The 20167-nt window shown below is 41.2% G+C and overlaps 1 protein-coding gene across 2 annotated transcripts in view; it reads right to left on the bottom strand.

Annotated features, from left to right (window-relative positions):
- Positions 1 to 864: 864 nt before the first annotated feature.
- PIGA (phosphatidylinositol glycan anchor biosynthesis class A) overlaps positions 865 to 20167 on the bottom strand; it is a 28881-nt gene continuing 9578 nt past the window's right edge. Inside the window, exons 2-6 of one of the 2 annotated variants that reach the window (XM_035102419.3) lie at positions 18151 to 18934; positions 16212 to 16344; positions 13804 to 13936; positions 2959 to 3165; positions 865 to 2242 (exon numbers count right to left, since the gene is read on the bottom strand). In XM_035102419.3, coding sequence (XP_034958310.1) covers positions 1985 to 2242; positions 2959 to 3165; positions 13804 to 13936; positions 16212 to 16344; positions 18151 to 18871 — 1452 coding nt within the window. In that variant the 5' untranslated portion in view covers positions 18872 to 18934 and the 3' untranslated portion in view covers positions 865 to 1984. Of the gene's footprint in view, positions 2243 to 2537; positions 2904 to 2958; positions 3166 to 13803; positions 13937 to 16211; positions 16345 to 18150; positions 19532 to 20167 lie in introns of those variants that run through there. The other variant, XM_088674842.1, reaches the window with a different exon arrangement.

The following is a 20167-nucleotide window of genomic DNA, read 5'->3' as shown; positions in this document are numbered from 1 at the left end:
ACCAGAGCGCACAGAAATGCCGTTTACCTTCCCATCAAAGCGGTACCTATTTATCTACTTGCATTGCCATGCTTTCGAACTGCTAGGTTAGGAGAGAGACATGGGTGGCGCTGTGGTCTCAACCACTGAGTCTCTTGGGCTTGCTGATTGGAAGGTTGGCGGTTTGAATCCCTGTGACGGAATGAGCTCCCATTGCTCTGTCCCAGCTCCTGTCAACCTAGCATTTTGAAAGCATACCAGTGCAAGTAGATGAAAACGCTGCGGTGTTTCCATGCGCTCTGGTTTCCGCCATGGTGTTCCACTGCACCAGAAGCGGTTTAGTCCTGCTGGCCACACGACCCAGAAAGCTGTCTGTGGACAAACGCCAGCTCCCTCGGCCTGAAAGTGAGATGAGTGCCATACCCCATAGTCACCTTTGACTGGGGTCCTTTACCTTTTATTCCCCAATAAGGAAGCACAGGAATGTAGCTTTAAGCTGAAGATGGTGGCAGAAAAGACGCATAGACAATAAAGAGGATCTTAAAATTAATGAATGAATTAATTAAAAGCCTCAGCACTTGTAGCTTATATCATCCACACAGTCCCCCCCTCCAGAAGCACATATCCAGCACATGCAGTAATCATTATTCATACATGATCTCTTAATTTTGCATTCATACTTTTGCAGCCAAGAAAAAGAGCCACCCTTAAAAATCCTAAGCAACTAGGATCTAACCCTCGGTAATAAACCTGATTTGCATTTTACTCATATTCAATCCCTGTGGGGACTTCTTCCAATGGTGTGCCTACTACCCTTAAAGTAAGAGGCAGCTAGAGCCACAGTGAGACAAATTAAACACCAAGACCCCAAAGCACAGAGAACAGTGTCGATTGCCATATCAATATTGTAATGGGATGTCAAAAATAACAAAATGGCCAAAACATAGGGACAGTTCAGATAAACTGGGAAGCCAGGTGCATGATGAAGAAATTGGAAGGTTCTAATTCTACTTTAAAGCAAACCACAGTTCCCTGTAATTAATGAATTTAGGGAACAATGGTTTATTTCTGCCATATTTTATAATCCTATGCAAACGGATCTGGGAGTAAACCATTTGGATTTACTTCTCAGAATTGGATAGAATTCCATTAGTTAACAAACCAGGATCTGAAACCATGGTTGATCCTGGTTTATTTCAACAAACTATGGTTTGAATAACTCAGAATAACAGTTCCCCAGGTTTATCTATAAAGGGGAACCATAGATTTTGGGTTTGTTTTTTTTACATAAAAGCAGAAGCTTCCAACCTTCTCCTTGTTGCACCCTGGAGACAGGGAGGCTCTCTTGGGCTTATCCATGGAGCATGAAAGCAGTTTCCACATGTGTCTGAACAAAACCATAAAAAGTAAATTGTAAAACCAGCAAGAAGCAGCTTCTTCCAAAGAACACATTTCAAAATGTATATTCAGGAAAGCATGCAAAAATATCAAATATGCTTATTTTCATACTGTTCATTAGTGGCCCAAGAAACCTAAAGAAAGATTTAGTCCAATCCCCTCTATGGGACCTGTGTCTCACATTGGTGTCTGACCCTTAAAAAGCACCCCTGACATCTAGAGTTACAATTTTGGTCTCCTCTTGGTTTACACTGGAACAGAAGGTTCATCTTTAAGGCTTGGGGGAAGGTAAGGATATTCAAAATGGGGAAAGCAGTAAAAATCCACCTATTCACCCAAGTCTTTCTTTCAGTAATCGCCACAATGAGATTCTCCATATTTAGACAAAATCATTCAGGTTGAAAGAAATGTGATCAGCTATTGTGGCAGGTCTTGGCAAGCATATCTATCCTAAGCCATTTTAGACTATCCTAATCTGAGGTAGAAGATCTTCTTTCCAAAGATCAAGAAAAAATGTCAAATAATTTATAAAAACGTTGCATGGCAAATGTAAATCTAACAACCAATGCTAGACCATAGGAGAATGCAGTCCTGTTTGTTAGCACCTTTAACAGAACAAAGTCTTCTCTTTTTTATTTTTATTGGGGAAAGACTGTCGAGTCCATGCCCCGTTTTCTCCTGTAGCATTTATTGCAACATCAATAAGGTAATCTGGTGTCAGCCACCTCAAGAGGATCAGGAAAAGAAAGCTGAGCACAGCAAAGAGAGCAAAAATGCAGCCGGTCACTGGGCCACAGTGAGAGATTAGTCTGTCAAGTCGTTTGCCCATTGGTAATACAGTTTCACCTGCCACTCTGTCGTACACCTAAGAAAGAAAGAAAGAAAAATACATGAGGGTTGTCTGTAATGTTCAGATTGCATCATCTAATAGACAAGACACCTGCTTATAAGGCTGATTATATTCTAAGTCCAAGACAGGGTGTACTTCTGCATATGCACAAGCACTTGTGGGGCTTGGGAGAGATCTCAGAAATAGGTCCATAGGTAGCAGCTCTCTCTCTTTTGCAAGGGGAAGCTCTTGATTCTCAATAACTTTGCACCTAGGGAAGGAGGAAGAGGGGAATTTCTCCATCTGATTAGGGTTGTTCCAGTACAGGGAATGTATGTGAAGGTTTCTGGTGGAAATAAGTTAGGAGTATCTAACAAGATAAATAGTGAAACACCTAGGAGATGTTATGCAAGGGCCCAAGTAAAGACAATTTTACTAATGCTTGCAAATTATGCTACCAGTACAATGAATTTGAGAACTTATTTCTGTTACATAACATCACAACAAAGGATGACACAAAAGCAACATATTTGCTCACCCTCCACTCTGAAAAATACTCAGCCTCCCTGCTGAACCTGTGACCCTTCAGAGGCTGCTGGGCTGCCATTGCCATCACCCCTGAGCACTGAGCACTGAGCATGCTTGGGGGGCTGATGGGCCTTGGAATACCTGAGGGGCACAGGGTCCCCACCCGACACTAAAACAAAGATCAGGAAAAGAGAAGGAGTCTCAGAATATGGAAGTGCACCTACTTTTTCAGTTCTCTTTGCGACATCCTTCCAAGTATAGAAAGTTTTAACGTTGTTGTGTATTATTTCTGAAGATAGAAGCGATCCCGACTTCAGTTGATGAATCGCCTTTTCCAAACCATTACAGAGAGATTTCACAGAAGGTTCACATAAGATTATAAAATTATCTGGCAGCACCTCAGGAATCCCACCAACCCTTGTACTCACCACCTAAAATAGCAGGAAAATTTATATTATACTTAGCAGCCAATTTAGGTTTCAAAAATACTATATCAATAATACAACACAATAATGAATGTTTCACCTCCAAATGATCAGCTGTAAAGAGCTAAGCTGCACCTCTGAGAGATGGTTTTGTATTCCCCCCTTAATTCTTCTTTTCTTTTCGATTTCTTTTTTATTATTTGGATTAGTTGTTTTTTAAATTGTATTGTATGCTGAAAAGTATACACAAAGTATACACACACACACACTAAATACACACACAGCTTCTGGAGCAGCGCGCTTAGTGAACGGGTGAGGGATTGCGCTCCTGCTAACTCAAGGCAGTCCCTGTGTCAGAGTGGATGAACAGGGGCAACTTGAGATGTAAGTTCTCCCACTAAACCCCAAGGGGGGATCCTGGGGCCAAGGCCCACTACAGCTCTAAGAGCTATTGTTATCTGCGATTGTTGCTGTCATATTACCATGAAGGAGCTGAATGATGTTTACAAATTTATCTGGGCAGCCAATTTTCAGAAGGACAGTCCACAGGGCATTACGATTTACAGTGTCGAAAGCCTTACATCAATAAACGCCATATACAGGGGTTGGTTTTCATAGACACATAGAATCATAGAGTTGGAAGAGACCACAAGGGCCATCCAGTCCAACCCCCTGCCAAGCAGGAAACACCATCAAAGCATTCTTGACATATGGCTGTCAAGCCTCTGCTTAAAGACCTCCAAAGAAGGAGACTCCACCACACTCCTTGGTAGCAAATTCCACTGCCGAACAGCTCTTACTGTCAGAAAGTTCTTCCTAATGTTTAGATGGAATCTTCTTTCTTGTAGTTTGAATCCATTGCTCTGTGTCCGCTTCTCTGGAGCAGCAGAAAACAATCTTTCACCCTCCTCTATATGACATCCTTTTATATATTTGAACATGGCTATCATATCACCCCTTAACCTTCTCTTCTCCAGGCTAAACATACCCAGCTCCCTAAGCTGTTCCTCATAAGGCATCGTTTCCAGGCCTTTGACCATTTTGGTTGCCCTCTTCTGGACACGTTCCAGCTTGTCTGTATCCTTCTTGAACTGTGGTGCCCAGAACTGGACACAGCACTCCAGGTGAGGCCTGACCAGAGCAGAATACAGTGGTACTATTACTTCCCTTGACCTAGATGCTATACTCCTATTGATGCAGCCCAGAATTGCATTGGCTTTTTTAGCTGCTGCATCAAACTGTTGACTCATGTCAAGTTTGTGGTCTACCAAGACTCCTAGATCCTTTTCACATGTACTGCTCTCAAGCCAGGTGTCTCCCATCCTGTATTTGTGCTTTTCATTTTTTTTTTGCTCAAGTGTAGTACTTTACATTTCTCCTTGTTAAAACTCATCTTGTTTGCTTTGGCCCAGTTGTCTAACCTGTTAAAGTCATTTTGAAGTGTGATCCTGTCCTCTGGGGTATTAGCCACCCCTCCCAATTTGGTGTCATCTGCAAAGTTGATCAGGATGCCCTCCAAGTCATTGATAAAGATGTTGAATAAGACTGGGCCCAAGACAGAACCCTGTGGCACCCCACTAGTCACTTCTCTCCAGGATGAAGAGGAGCCATTGATGAGCACCCTTTGGGTTCGGTCAGTAAGCCAGTTACAAATCCACTGAATGGTAGCATTGTCTAGCCCGCATTTTACCAGTTTCTTTACAAGTATATCATGGGCACCTTGTCAAAGGCCTTGCTGAAATCAAGATAGGCTACATCCACAGCGTTCCCTTCATCTACCAGGTTTGTAATTCTGTCAAAAAATGAGATCAAATTAGTCTGACATGACTTATTTTTCAGAAACCCATGCTGACTTTTTCCTCTCTGCATTTTTCTTGAAGCTGTTGAGCGGTGAAAATCATGTCCACTGTCCCCCTAGAAGGCTGAAAACCATTTTAGGATTCCGGAAGGGTTATCTCAGATATTGTTACCAGACGGTTTGCTAAGATCCTTGCAAGAATTTTGCTGGCCGCAGTTAACAGAGAGATGTCTTGATAGTTTCCACAATCAGTTCTGTCACCTTTTTAAAAGAGATTGATAATTTTGGCATCCCTAAAGTCTGCTGGGATTTCTTCTCTTTCCCAGATTTTTTCGATGAGTTTGTGAAGTTGTTATGTAAGTTCAATTAAGATAAGATAAGATATCTTTATTGTCATTGTCCCCTTGCGGGAACAACGAAATTACTCGGTTGCTACATCCACTCCGATAAAGCATTCCGCATAATCCAAAATTATAAAAACCTAATTAAAAACAGTAAATATAATACAAAATAACAAGTAAAATAAGATGACTTCAAAGTCCAGGCTTTCCACTTTGAAGATTTTGGCAGGTATCCCATCAGGTCCACTGGCTTTGTTGTTTTTCATTTGGTTAATAGCTGTACACAGATTAGGAGATACTTCAAGCTCATCTCTAACTTGTTTTTGCGGAATTTGTGAGAGGACCTCGGCCGCTACAGGGGGAGTTGTGGTTAAGGAGATGTTGGTAATGTTCTTTCCAGTGCAGTGAAATAGCTTCTTTATATTTTTGAAGTGTGTTACCCTCTGCTTAGCGTAAGGGGCATATGCCATGATTTACTTGCCCATAGATGGTCTTTGTGGCTTTAAAGAAACTCTGTGCATCATGAGTGTCGGCTAAGTGCTGGATCTCTTGAGCTTTTTTTTATCCACCAGGTGTTTTTTAGTTCTCTGGTTCTTTTTTGAACCTTGGCATAGGTTTTTTTGGCATAGGTTTTTTTTCTTAGTGGCACAGTTTCTATCTCTTCCTTCCTTTTCTTGTCAATCATGCATACAATCTCACTGTCATTCTCATCAAACCAGTCCTGGTGTTTCTTGGTTTGGTATCCAATAGTTTGTTCACAGGCTGCAATAATGGATGTTTTTAGCTTGGTCCAGTGTTCCTCAATGTTATCAGGGAATTCTGAAAGGTCCTTAAGAGTCGTTTGGAAGCAATCCCGCTTAATGGGATCTTGAAGGGATTGAGTGTTCACTTTGCGCCTTGGTTTCCTTCCTTGAAGCCTGAGTTGAGCTATAATCTTGATAGCCATCGTGAAGCGCATTAGTCGGTGATCTGTCCAGCAGTCGTCAGCGCTTGTCATAGCTCTGTTAAGGAGTACATCACAGCAATCATTAGCATGGACAATAACAATAAGAGGTGCCAGTGGTTTGACCGAGGATGCCTCCATGAAGTTTTAAATTTAATTTTCTGTCGAAAGAGTGTGTTGGTAATAACAAGGTTGTGTGCTCACAAAAGTAAGATTCCATTCTGGTTGCTGTTGCCAACTGCTTCTTTCCCAATAGTCCCAGGCCACAGATCAAAATCTCACCCAACTTTTGCATTAAAATCACCCAGGAGGATAATTTTATCTTCCTTAGGTGTCTCTGATAGGACGGTATCCAGCTGAGAGTAATTTTTTTTCTTTAATGTCTTCATCGGCATCCAGTGTTGGTGCATAAGCACTTATAATAGTAGCCTGTTGTTTTTTGCAGAAATTTATTTGAAGGGTTGAGAGTCGCTCATTAATGCCAGTAGGGACTTCTGACAGGAGCTTCACAAGATCGTTTATGATAGTGAAGCCTATCCCGTGTATTCGATGTTCTTGTTCATAGACCTTTCCAGAAGAATGGGTAGCCTCCTTTTTCTTCCTTCAGTTGTCCCTCGCCTGCTCTTCGAGTCTCTTGAAGCACTGCAATATCGATGTTAAAACATCACAGCTCTCTTGCAATGATGGCAAGTTCTGCATTCAGGACGCTCGCCATCTGTGTTATCTGACAAAGTCCGTATATTCCATGTTCCAAAGTTCAATTGTCTTTTACGACCGCTAGGTGGTGACCCCACTAGGCGCAGTAATCCAGTCAGGGGAAAAGGGAGGCAGACTATGTTTAGGGCACCTTTTCTAGCCCCTCCCCCTTATCGGGGTGAGCAGAGTGGATCCTAAAAAGGGCTGATCAGTCATGGATACAGCTGCCGAACTGCTCAACTGCCTCGTTCCTTGAGTCAGAATGACTGAATCTGTATCCACCGCCCATGTGCCAGTTCATGACTAGGGGCTTCCAGATTTCACGATCCTGCCCCCGTTACCATTTGCTGATCGCCATTGGACTTTGGGGGTTTGGGTGGGGTTTTTGGAAGATGCCTGTGCGTGATTTTGTTTTATGTGTGTAGATCAGTGCACGCTGACCAACGCACAGTCATCGCAGTAGGCTCTGTTCCAATGGCATGAAGTAGTCACAACAAACCGGTAGATTCCTATCTGCTGCAGCCTTCATCCGCCTTCACAGCCGTTGTAACATACTGCTTACGGTATTATCATCCACCTGTTCTGCCGTTGAGGAGTTCTTGGATCATTCTTTGTCTAGCTCCTTCCCTTTGACCTTACCGCCTTGGGTGACCCTGCTGGGAGTACGAGATTCCCGACAGCTTCGCTCACAAGGGTCATAGGAACATGCAAGCCCACTCACCACGACAAGGTGATGATCCAGCGAGTAGGAGTAAAATAGTAAAACAGGACGATGCCAGGAAAAAAATGCAGACAGATCAAAGAGAATGGAAAAGAGCACAAGAAAAATACAAAGATGAAATCGATGAACTGAGGAAAGTACAGGAGGAGACCTGGGATGCAATTGCTGTATCGGAGAAGAGGCAGAAGAAATTGACGCTCCATCTCAAGAGAGATTAAGGAGAGCCAAGAGGAGGAAATTACAATGAAAGTAAGGAAGGAATTGGCAGACTGGCTAGAAGTTGAGGAGCATGAATTAATGTTGGACATTGATATTTCGAATCAGAAACAGTAGAGGAAGAAATAAGAAAGGACCAGGGGACTGCCTGCTATTTTTGAATTCAAGGTTATTGAGAGAAAAAATCCTAATGACATGCAGAACAAGCCCTCTATGTATTGATGGCAAAATAATTGAGATCATGAAGGAAATCCCTACACGTTTGCTGAAGAAGAGAGACAATTACAGATTTTTGACAGCAACGCTGAAAAAGAATAAAATACCATTTAGGTGGGAATTTCCCGAATGACTGACTTTTACACATAAAGAGAGGAAACCAAAGGAGGAAACCAGAATCTTTTGGAGGAAGTGGGTGGAGAAAAGCTTCAAGAGTGAAAAACGAGCAAGTCAGAATTGGACTTTTAAAAATATTTTAAAGCTATTATTTTCTTAAATTTTCTTTCATCTTCACTTCTTTTCTTTCTTCTGATTCATGAGTGAAACTGATATTCTAAACCAGATTAAATAAAATAAATAAAAAGAATATGGATTTCAAATGTATATCGTGGAATGTAAATGGCATGAATAGTAAACTGAAAGGGCATAAAGTAGAATGTGTATTGAAGAAAGGGAAATTGGATATAATATGTCTACAAGAGACTCATGTATCTAAGGACTACATAAGGGTCTTAAAAAATAAAAAATTGGGTCTAGAGTTATAGCATCAGGAATTGAAGAGAGGGGTGGCAATTTATGTAAAACCAGGTCTAAATCCTCAAATGATATCCCAAGATGAAGAAGGGAGAGTGGTGGGGCTAGAAATTCAAATTAAGCAAGAAAAAAATATTTTTGATAGGAGTGTATGCCCCAAATAATAATAAATTGGAATTCTACAGAAAGTTGGAAGAAAAATTGTGGGAATTAGGGAATGATAATATTAATGGGAGATTTAAATGGAGTGATATCGATTGATATGGACAGGACAGAAAGAGAGAAAATAACAAATTCAGGAAAATTGCCACTTTCCTTCTTTCAGTTGATTGAAAATCTAGACTTGTATGACACTTAGAGGTTAAAACACCCGACAGAGAAAGATACTACCTATTTTACTGAAGCAAAGAAATCCGGGGGGGGGGGAGATAGATGCTATTTCGACATCCAACAAATTGACTTTAAGACTGACAAAAGCAGAGATTCTGAATAAATCTCTGTCAGATCATAACCCGGAAATGATAAATATGAAAATTAAAAAACAAACCAAAGGAAAGTAGAGGTTAAATGATGATTTATGGAGAGATGTAAAGAAATTAAAAGGAAAGCTGAAAGAATTTTTTGAGATAAATGAGAAGGAAGATACAGATGGGGAAATAATTTGGGATGCGAGTAACGCATATATGAGAGGAATAGGTATACAATTAATGGGAAGGATAAAGGAAAAAGTATTATGGAAATTAATAAACATATCAGAGAAAATGAAAAAGAATTAGCAAAAAATCCCCGAAAGGAAATAGCTCAAAACATAAAAATTCCACAGTCACATTTGTTGAATCAAATAAATAAAGAGGTTGAGAATAAGATTAAATGTACAAGAAAAAGATATTTTGAATCAGCAAACAAGCCCGGTAAAATGTTATCTTGGTTAATAAAGGAGAGAACTGCAGAAAGAGTAATAAATACAGTGTGATGCAGCAGCTAAAAAAGCCAATGCAAATTGGGAGGGGTGGCTAATACCCCAGAGGACAGGATCACACTTCAAAATGACCTTAACAGATTAGACAACTGGGCCAAAGCAAACAAGATGAATTTTAACAAGGAGAAATGTAAAGTACTACACTTGGGCAAAAAAATGAAAGGCACGAATACAGGATGGGAGACACCTGGCTTGAGAGCAGTACATGTGAAAAGGATCCAGGAGTCTTGGTAGACCACAAACTTGACATGAGTCAGCAATGTGATGCAGCAGCTCAAAAAGCCAATGTAATTCTGGGCTGCATCAATAGGAGTATAGCATCTAGATCAAGGGAAGTAATAGTACCACTGTATTCTGCTCTGGTCATACCTCACCTGGAATATTATGTCCAGTTCTGGGCACCACAGTTCAAGAAGGATACAGAGAAGCTGGAACATGTCCAGAAGACGGCAACCAAAATGGTCAAAGGCCTGGAAACGATGCCTTATGAGGAACGGCTTAGGGAGCTGGGTATGCTTAGCCCGGAGAAGAGAAGGTTAAGGGGTGATATGATAGCCATGTTCAAATATATAAAAGGATGTCATATAGAGGAGGGTGAAAGATTGTTTTCTGCTACTCCAGAGAAGCGGACACGGAGCAATGGATTCAAACTACAAGAAAGAAGATTCCACCTAAACATTAGGAAGAACTTCCTGACAGTAAGAGCTGATCGACAGTGGAATTTGCTACCAAGGAGTGTGGTGGAGTCTCCTTCTTTGGAGGTCTTTAAGCAGAGGCTTGACAGCCATATGTCAAGAATGCTTTGATGGTGTTTCCTGCTTGGCAGGGAGTTGGACTGGATGGCACTTGTGGTCTCTTCCAACTATGATTCTATGATCATATGTGGTGGGTATGCCCGGAGATTGGAAAGTATTGGGGCATGATACATGAAGAATTAAAGAAAATACTCAAGATTAATTATAGCAAAAAGCCCAGAAGCATTCTTAATAGGGATATTAAATACTGACATCCCAAAAGATAAAGTATTTTTTTTCTATATGTAACATCGGTGGCAAGAATATTGATGACAAAATATTGGAAAGGGAAACAAATACCCACTAAAGAAAAATGGCTCTGTAAAGTATGTGAATATTTAGAATTAGCCAAATTAACAGCTATAATAAGACATTAATCTAAAAGCTTAGTGAAAAAAGAATGGGAATGCCTGAATGAATACTTTAAAAAACAAGAGTCAAAGTTGAATATCTGGTTGAGTATAGTCTGAATTGAATTTGTGAAGAGTTAAAAGATTGAAAGATGCTTTATGTTAAAAGAAGAAGAGTTTGGATTTGATATCCCGCTTTATCACTACCCGAAGGAGTCTCAAAGCGGCTAACATTCCCCCTTCCCTTCCTCCCCCACAACAAACACTCTGTGAGGTGGGTGGGGCTGAGAGACTTCAGAGAAGTGTGACTAGCCCAAGGTCACCCAGCAGCTGCAAGTGGAGGAGTGGAGACGCGAACCCGGTTCCCCAGATTACGAGTCTACCACTCTTAACCACTGCACCACACTGGCTCTCACCCTAAAATAAATTTAGGAAAGATATAAGAAAGAAAGAAAATAGACAGATTAACAAGATGGAAATGAAGTATTGTGTGGCTGGTGGAAGTCAATATTTTGTATGTATTTTTTTGTATTGTGAAATGCAAAGAGGATTATGGTAACGATAAGTAATATGTGTAATGTATAATCTGTTTAAATTTGCTTCTTCTTTTTTTTATAATTTTTATTAATTTTCAAACAAAACTAAACAAACTACACAACTACACAAACATACAATACAACACTGTCCCTTCGTTTTCCCTCCACCCACTGGTCCACCTCTGCCACCAGTGAAACCCGTGCGCTTTGAGAATCAAAGGGGGTCCATTGTGAGCTGGGTTTGACCTCCCCCCTCCCTCCTCCCCCCTCTTCCCCCCCCTGCCACTGAAGGGACAGGAATGGAGGAGCTCTGAGGATTGGTTTCCCCCAGCTCTTTCATAAACATACTTAAACAAATATACACATAACAATAGTAGGGGAGAATTTTAACTCCCCAATTCTTATTATCTTAACCTTATAATTGTGACTTCCTCGATAGTCTTCCTCCTGGTTTTCCCAAACAAAATCTAAAAGCTTATGGCGGGTTTTCTATTTCAATTTAAAATCCTTTTCTTATAATATTAACTCAATCCTCCTCCTTTTCCATGCTGCCCTCCCACAGGCCCCCTCCTGCCACAAGAGGAACCTGTAGGGCACAGCATTTCCAAGGTTCCATTATATCCCCTCCTCACCCCTCCGAGCACTCCCTGCCACTGAGTGGCTCAGAGTAAGGAGAGGAGAGTAGGCAGCTTTCTGCCTAAAAACCTAACTTAACTTACAAAAATTTACATTAACTTAAATACTTTCCTAAGCCGTTCTTATGTCTCCCTCCAGAAAACCCAGCTTATTTTCTTTCATTTTTACACTCCATCTCCTCTCCCTAAGTCTTTTCCCCCAATTGGATCAGCATTTCCGTTAACAGGCCAAAATTTCGAAAACCGTCTTTCAAAAACTAAAAGTAAAACTTTTAACTAAAATTTTCATCCCACACCCATTCTTTCCCATGTCCGTCTCCAGGCCCTTGTCCCCCTCTGCCCCTGTCTTTCCCGTTCCTCACTGACATCACCCCACATTCCAACCCCTCCAGGATCTTCAAGTCCATTAAACCTCAAGTTCCTTTGCTTCTCATTTTCTTGCTCTGCTTGTTTTTCTTCCTTTTGAAGTCCATGCTTTGCTTCATCCCAAGCATATTTTTTATAGTCCAAGTCCTCTTTAAAATTTTCATCAAATTGTTTCTCCTGGCAACCAGTCTCAATCTCCACAGTCTCCAAATTCAAATTTTCCTCTAAGTCCTGGACTTGGACTTCAACCTCAGCTGCTGGTAAATTGGGATGTTGCCGTTCCTTGTAAATGTCTTCCCATGTTTGTAGATAGTTTAGCACAGCCTCCTGGAAGGCTCGAGAGTACTTTGTTTTCATACTTTTCCTAACCGCAGACAAACAGGAGGTGGAGAACAAAGGGTGCTGGAAAATTCCTTCCTTAGACGATCGACTCCATTTTGGCTGCTCTTTTCCTTTGTCTTTTGATTCAATCACAAATCCATTCTTAGTTCCAATGTTAAATAGTTCTAACACATTTTCAGTCAATTTTTACTGATCACAACAGTGCAATAAGTCCACCCGGTCTTTTGACAGTTTGACAGCTTTTGACAGCTTTCAAAACACTCTCCCCCTTTTTAATGCTGTACCTCAAGGGGTGCCGGACTCGGGAGTTGAGAGGGTTCGAAAAAGTCTTTCTTTCTTTCGGGTCCACAATTCCAAATGCTTTTCGTCGTTCGGCTTAAGATTTTTTAAAGCGCCTCCCAGTTTTCCATTAGGAAAAGACCGACTTCCGTTACTTTAGAGTCTCTCCTATTTTTCCAATTGTTAACTTTAGAGTCCGTAATCAAAATTCCACTTACTTTATGGAAACCTTTAACTTTGTTCGGAAGAATCCGCCGCTTGCCGGGTCAGGACTCGGAGCTTCACTTCTCGGAGGTAAGATTAAGCCCAAAATGGCTCCCGCGGTTCCACCCCGCCGGCTCTCGATCGCTCTACTGAGCTCTCGGGCAGCGGGGGATCCGCAAAACGGAGCAGCCGCTGGGCGCGTGAGTCACCGGGACTCTCTACCCGGTGCTTTTACGGGGAGTCCGCTCGCTCTGCGGACTTCCCCCCCCTCCGCGAAGCCAGGGACTTCGGCGCGCGAAGTCCCTGCGTCCTTCTCTCCGCCGCGACAGACCGGAACTAAATTTGCTTCTTCTTGGCATTGTAATACTTTTTTCTTTTTCTTTTTTTCTTTTTCCTTCTTTCTTTTTCTTTTCTTTTCTCTTTCTCTTTTTGGTTTTGGGTATATATTTCAAAGTAGTTGAAATTGGAATTTTTTAATTTGTTGTGATATTGTTTATTATGAATAAAGATTTTTTGTAAAAAATAAACACACACACACAGTGCTTTTTTTCCTTAAAAAATGTTTAGGGGTACTGTCACTTTGATTCAAGAAAATCACCATTCTATAGTTCAAATCTGGGAAAACAAATACAGCAAATGGACAAAAGTACAAAGATTCACAAAATGTCTCTCTAAACAAGGAAACTGTTTTTACCTGTAAACCACAACTGGCAGCTTCCACAATTGCCATGCAAAATGCTTCGGTGAGAGAAGTGTTGAGAAAAATGTGTCCCTGAACCAAGACATTTCTAACATCCTGATGTTCTAAAGCTCCCAGGAGACGGACTCTGCATGCAATTAGAGAAAACAAGGTAATCTTTACAAAAGTCTTCATAACTATGTGTATGATCACAGCCAAATGAAAGCACTTGTCAATGTCACTAATTTTGTAGCTTGGCTATTTACACTACTGAGTCTTAAAAGTGCCTCAGTTAGGCTGGACTACATATCAAAACAAGCTCCACGATGCTTTTAAATGGCATTGGTTCACACATTCAGATACAATCCATTATGGGCATATTTCAGCCAACATTTAATGACACCACATAGAGAAATCTTTGTATGGGTATCCATTATGATAGTCTCCAAAGTGGATTACTGTAATGTACTGTGAGGCCGACTTTTAAAATGGTGCAGACAGTTTAGCAGGCCCAAAACAGAGCAATGCAGTTATCTGCACTAGTTTCCATGTCATTAATGGGCCTGATTTTAAGTCCTGGCATTAATTTTTAAAGCGTAAACATATTGGAGGATTGCTCTTTGCCAATACAATCAAACCTCGGTTGTTGAACGTAATCTGTTCCAGAAGCTCGTTCGGCTTCCAAAATGTTCGACAAGTGAGGCACAGCTTCTGATTGGCTGCAAGAGTTTCCTGCACTCAGCGGAAGCCACGTCGGCTTCTGAAAAACGCTTGAAAACCATTCAGGAGCTGAAATGGTTTGGGAGATGAAACATTCCAAAATGGAGCTGTTCGGGAACCGAGGTTTGACTGTATATACTTTTTTCCTTTTCCAGTTTCACTTGCCTAAAGAGATGGGCAACTAGCTGCCACTTTATTCCTTTAAATTTTTATTTTATTAAATTTGTACCCTGACTTTCCTCCTAAAGGAGAATTTATGCTTATGGAATACCCTTCCCCAGGGAATGCCAACATTAAGACTTTTGTGCCAAGTAAAGAGCTGACTTTTGATAAAGTCCCTCACCAAAGGCTCATGGGGTAAGAGGAGAGGTCCTCTTGCAGATCAGTATTTTGTTAACAGGAAGCAGACTGTAGAAATAAAAGGACAGTTCTTTCAAAAGAGTGATGTAGAAAATGGGAGTCCACCAAGGATCAGTCTTATGACATTTGTTTTTTAACTTGCTCATAAAATGATCAAGGGCTAGGAATGAGCAGGGAGTTGGTCAAGCTGGCCAGAACAAAAAGGGACTGTGAAGAGCTCCAAAAAGATTTCTCCAAACTGGGTGAATGGACAGTAAAATGGCTAATAAATAAATACAGTGGTACCTCTACTTACGAATAACTCTACTTACGAATGTTTCTACTTACGAATGGAGCCCCGTCCGCCGTCTTGGATGCGGTTTAGATAGGATTTTTTCTACTTACGAATTTTTAGATAGGGTTGCTTCAACTTACGAATTTTTTCTCCCAATGCATTCCTATGGGATTCGACTTACAATTTTGTTCGACTTATGAATGTGGGTTCAGAACGCATTAAATTCGCAAGTAGAGGTACCACTGTAAATCCAAATTTCACATACAGTCAAACCTCGGTTGTCAAACGTAATCCATTCTGGAAGCCTGTTTGGCTTCCAAAATGTTTGACAACTGAGGCACTGCTTCTGATTGGCAGCAAGACCCTCCTGCACTCAAGCAGAAGCCGTGTTGGGTGTTCAGCTTCCAACAAACATTCAAAAACCCGAACTTTTACTTCTGGGTTTTTGGCTTTTGGGAGCCGAAATGTTCCAAAATGGGGGTGTTCGGGAGCCGAGGTTTGACTGTAGAGGCTAATGTAATCTGGACTGGTGGTGAATGACTAGGAACAAGACTTTGGGGCTAGAGTGCATAGTTCAGTGAAGAAGCTCAATGTGGACCAATAAGGATTAGAAGAGATACAAGTATCTTAAGAAAATAACTGGGCATCTTATTTAAACTGAGCAAGAAAGCAATTTTGAAAAGATTTTGAAGAACTGAATACTGACTGACCATCAAACACGTTCCATATTACAAATTTACATATTTGGGGGATTATCCACAGCGGATTATCAGACTGGTGTGCCATCCCCCACCCCCATCACTGAGCTGCATACATGGAAAAGAGTGACTCACCTAAACAAATTCTGTATGCCAGAATTGAGAGCGCTCTTCCAAAACAAGAATGTTCTAGAAAAATCACAGCATGCTACCAAGTGCTGCTCAGTATCTGGCAGGATGGTGGAAATTATATGCAAATTTCATTAACCATATGAACACCCCCCCCCCTCGCAACCTTCCAATCCACACCCAATTCTTCCTTTGACCCTTCAATCAACACAACAGTATTAAAACAAGAGCAAGGCAAGTACCTGTCATGCAGCTGGTATCTTTCTCGTACCTCTTCTAATACAATTCTTTTTGGTCCTTCTCCTCCAACTAAGAAATGTAAATCTGGATACTTCTGACAAAGTTCAGGAATTATACCACTAAGCAAATCTATACCTGAAGACATAATATTTAGAGGCAGTTGGTATTTGTTAGTTATCTACCTGACAAAGCATTCCATCATACGTCAGCATCAAAAGAAAATGACAAAAAACCCTGTGTTAATATACTTTCCTTACATTTAAAATGGCAAAACTTCAAATAAAAGTGTACTGTATTAGGTTCCTTGATTTTTTTACTATGACAGTTTATTTCTGAAGTTTACAAATTTACTTCAATCCTATCTTACTCCATAAAAACTGCTGTGGGACCTCAGTGGTATCTGATTTCTAAGTCTCTTCTACACTACAAGCCTTTGTGCAAAAGCTGCTTTTGGGGAAGTAGACAACAATCATATGGCCTACCCACAGAAGTAGGGAGGATTAATGGAGAAAATTTGGCAGAACAAAACTTAACAACAAGAGAAGATAAAGTATCTTGAACAATTACTTTCTTCTAGCAGTTGCACTAGAAAACCTCTGTTTACTCAAAAGTAAGTCTTTTGTGTTCAGGAGAACTTACTCCCATGTAACACAAGACTGGAAGCGTGAGGTGGCATGACCACTGTCAGGAACAGCAGGGAATAAAGTCCACTGACAGAGAAAAGGTAGCAGGGATGGATTCTCTACTAGTATCTAAACTACTAGCCCAGAGGCAACAGTCCAAAAGGAAAATGCACTAGATATTGTTTAGGTGGATTACCAATGTGCCTTGTACTGGTGAATGGAAGGTAGCACACTGACTGCACTTTCACAATCATTCCCCCCAAATTAATTGCAGTCATATACTGTCTTTCCTCCAAGGAGCTGTGCATGGCTTTCCCTTGCCTCATTTTATACTACCAAAAGCCATGTGAAACAGTACAGGCTGAGAGATGACATGACCCAAGGTCATGCTTAGCTTCACAGCAGAGCAAGAGCTTCAACACTGGCTCCCCATTCTTAGTGTGACACTTACATGACAGCAAGTTATTTAAAGGCAAAACATTGTGCCAGTCAGTGCTTTTCTTCTAGGGAAAAAAATGGTGCCGGTACAGCGTATCCTTGAGTATCCCATAAAAAGAACATTGGTGCCAGTGCTGAAGATAAAGAAATATGTCTGCTAGAAAGAGTTAATGGGCCAATGCCTTTTTATTACGCTTTCCTCTGAATTTGTTGCCTATCCTATATCTCACAACATTCCTTTTTATTTTATGTATTTGCATGTTTGAAGGAACAAAGCCACCTGCATGCATTATGACTCTCCTTCTAGGCCTGCAACAATAGCTCTTGCTCAGGTCATCATGATCCTATGAAGTCACAGCAGCCTCACCTGTAGTTTCACTTGTTCAAACTGGCAGCCCCACGCAGTTCCTGCCAAGCAGCATGTGAATCCACATGCAACTCCGTGCGGTCCGCCATAGATCTAAAGTGGATTTTATACTTGCCAGGTCTTAAAATATTTAGGTGCTAGGCAGAAACTTTCCTCTATAACCAGATCTTTGGCCTTTAACTATCTGTGACCTTTTAGAAGTGGGTGGGATGCTTTTAATGTACCTATTTCTCTTTTCTCTTTATTTTAATGCATCTGTGTGGGGTTTATTATTGTCTTTTTGTTTGGCTGTAAGTCACTTTGGGCTTCCCTGGGCAAGATAAAACAACTGACAAATTTAGTAAAAAATAAAATAAAATAAAATAAATAATAATAATAATAATAAAAACCAGCCATAATATCATGCAGCAAAACTTAAGTGCATTTAAAAGGCAGAAAGGCAATTTCTGATCAACTCTATTAGCATTAGAAAGAAGCAACATTAAGTGCAACGTATCTTTTGGATCTCATTACCTTTTCTATATACGAGCCTGCTGACAACAACAACAGTTATTGTGCTTTTATCCCTTCTAGATACATCTGGAGTGAAGTCCGTAGGATCAACGGCATTAGGAATGACAGAAACTATTTCAGGATTCAGTGCTGCTCTCAACACAGTATTTTCCTTGCTAGTGTAAGAAACACATATTATGTGGTTTGTATCACACAGCGATACCGTCAAGAGTTTGTTTGTAAGCACCGAACTAACATCAGCAAATCCAAAAAGGGAATGGTCTGTAAAAACTGTCCGTAGTTGCATTGTCTTGGCATGGAAGAGGGCGTCATGTGCCATAGCAGAAAATGAACTATGGGAATGGACAATGGTGACCCTTTCACGTACAAATATATACCTGAGCAGAGGCAGACTGTGGAAGAGAGTTGTTGCAGTCGACTGGTTGTACATGACTCTTAATGGCAAATAATAGACTTTCAGTCCGTTGGTGAGGTAACGAATGCCTTGACGGTCTTCATATGCATGAGTGACAATGATAACTTTGTGTCCTCTTTCAATTAGGCACTGTGACAATTGGTAGATGTGGCTTTCCACTCCTCCCATGTTTGGATAAAAAAAGTCAGACACCATGCAAATACTATGAATTTTACTTGAACATGATGGGGATTTATGACAGTTCACCGTGGAAGAAGACATGGGGGAGAGGAACTGCATATGATTTCCTCCTCTTCGACAGGCCATAGTAGTTTAGCAATCAGTCCGAAAAGTAGACACTCAACATGAAGAAAAGGCTCCATCCATTACCTAAAAGAGGTAAGAAGAAAATACACATTACTGTACACATCAAGGCTAAAAAAAAAACCCTCACCACTTACAGCGGTCTTCATTGTACAGCACAATACTATGCATGCTTCTGTCAGAAATAAACCACATTCTGTTCAATAGCGTTTATTCCTGTCCCTGGTAAATGTGTTCAGGATTGCAGTGTTAGACTAAAGGCCTTGGGGGAAGCCATTATCATGCCATTTATCTGCGTCCCGCCCAGCGCTCAAAATTAACCAGTCGAGTGCCCCCCTTGCGACCAAGTTGAGATTTCCAGTCACGTGGTTTGCAACTGAACTCTCCTCTGGCTGGGTAGAAGAGCCGAGAGCAGTGTCACTAACTGAAGTGTTCCCTTTCCACTTGCTCCTTTTGATGTGCTGAGGAAGAGAAAACCCTTTCATTGTTGTACAAAGCTCTTTCAGAGTTAAATAGATTGCTTTTCTCTTGCAAGGGACGGGTGTTACTGTCCCATACATGCCTAAACTTAAGTCTCACTGTGCTTGCTCTCTGTATGACCTGTACCCTCCAAGTACAGTGGTACCTCGGTTTACAAACACAATTGGTTGAAATCCCTCCTCCTTTTGGTATCAAATTTCCCAATATCTGGGCAGACCGTCGATAAGGATAGAACCCCAAATTTCAGCTGACACCTGGGAGAGCTTTTTCGCTGATTTATATGCAGCCCATGCTGCTGGCGGAGAAAGACCAGATTTGGCCCCCATGCCTGAGTGGGACCCAATTACCTACTCTGAAGTGGAAACACTTATAGACCAATTTAAGGCGGGCAAGGCACCCGGAGATGACCTTATATCCATTGATGTTATCAAAGCTAATAAGGATTGGTGGTGCCCACTCCTAGCAGCACTTTATACTCATATAAATAAAACAGCGAAGTTCCCCCCAAGCTGGAACTCAGCACTGATTGTATTAATACATAAGAAAGGGCCGCGTACTGACCCGGCCAATTTTAGGCCAATCAGCTTGCTGAATGTTATCGGGAAGATTTACTAAAGATTTCTGCTCAATAAATTAACGATCTGGATGGAGAGCAATAATATTATCGCAGAGGAACAGGCGGGTTTCCGCCCTGGAAGATCGACAACAGACCAAATTCTAATCCTGAACCATCTGGCCGACAAATATGCTGGCAAAGGCCTAAAAGCCCTCCATGTCGCCTTTATCGACTTTAAGCAGGCCTTTGATCTAATCCCCAGG

Source organism: Zootoca vivipara, chromosome 7 (assembly GCF_965207765.1).
Source record: "Zootoca vivipara chromosome 7, rZooViv2.hap1.1, whole genome shotgun sequence".
Lineage (NCBI taxonomy): Eukaryota > Metazoa > Chordata > Lepidosauria > Squamata > Lacertidae > Zootoca > Zootoca vivipara.
This window is presented reverse-complemented; position numbering and strand designations above follow the sequence as displayed.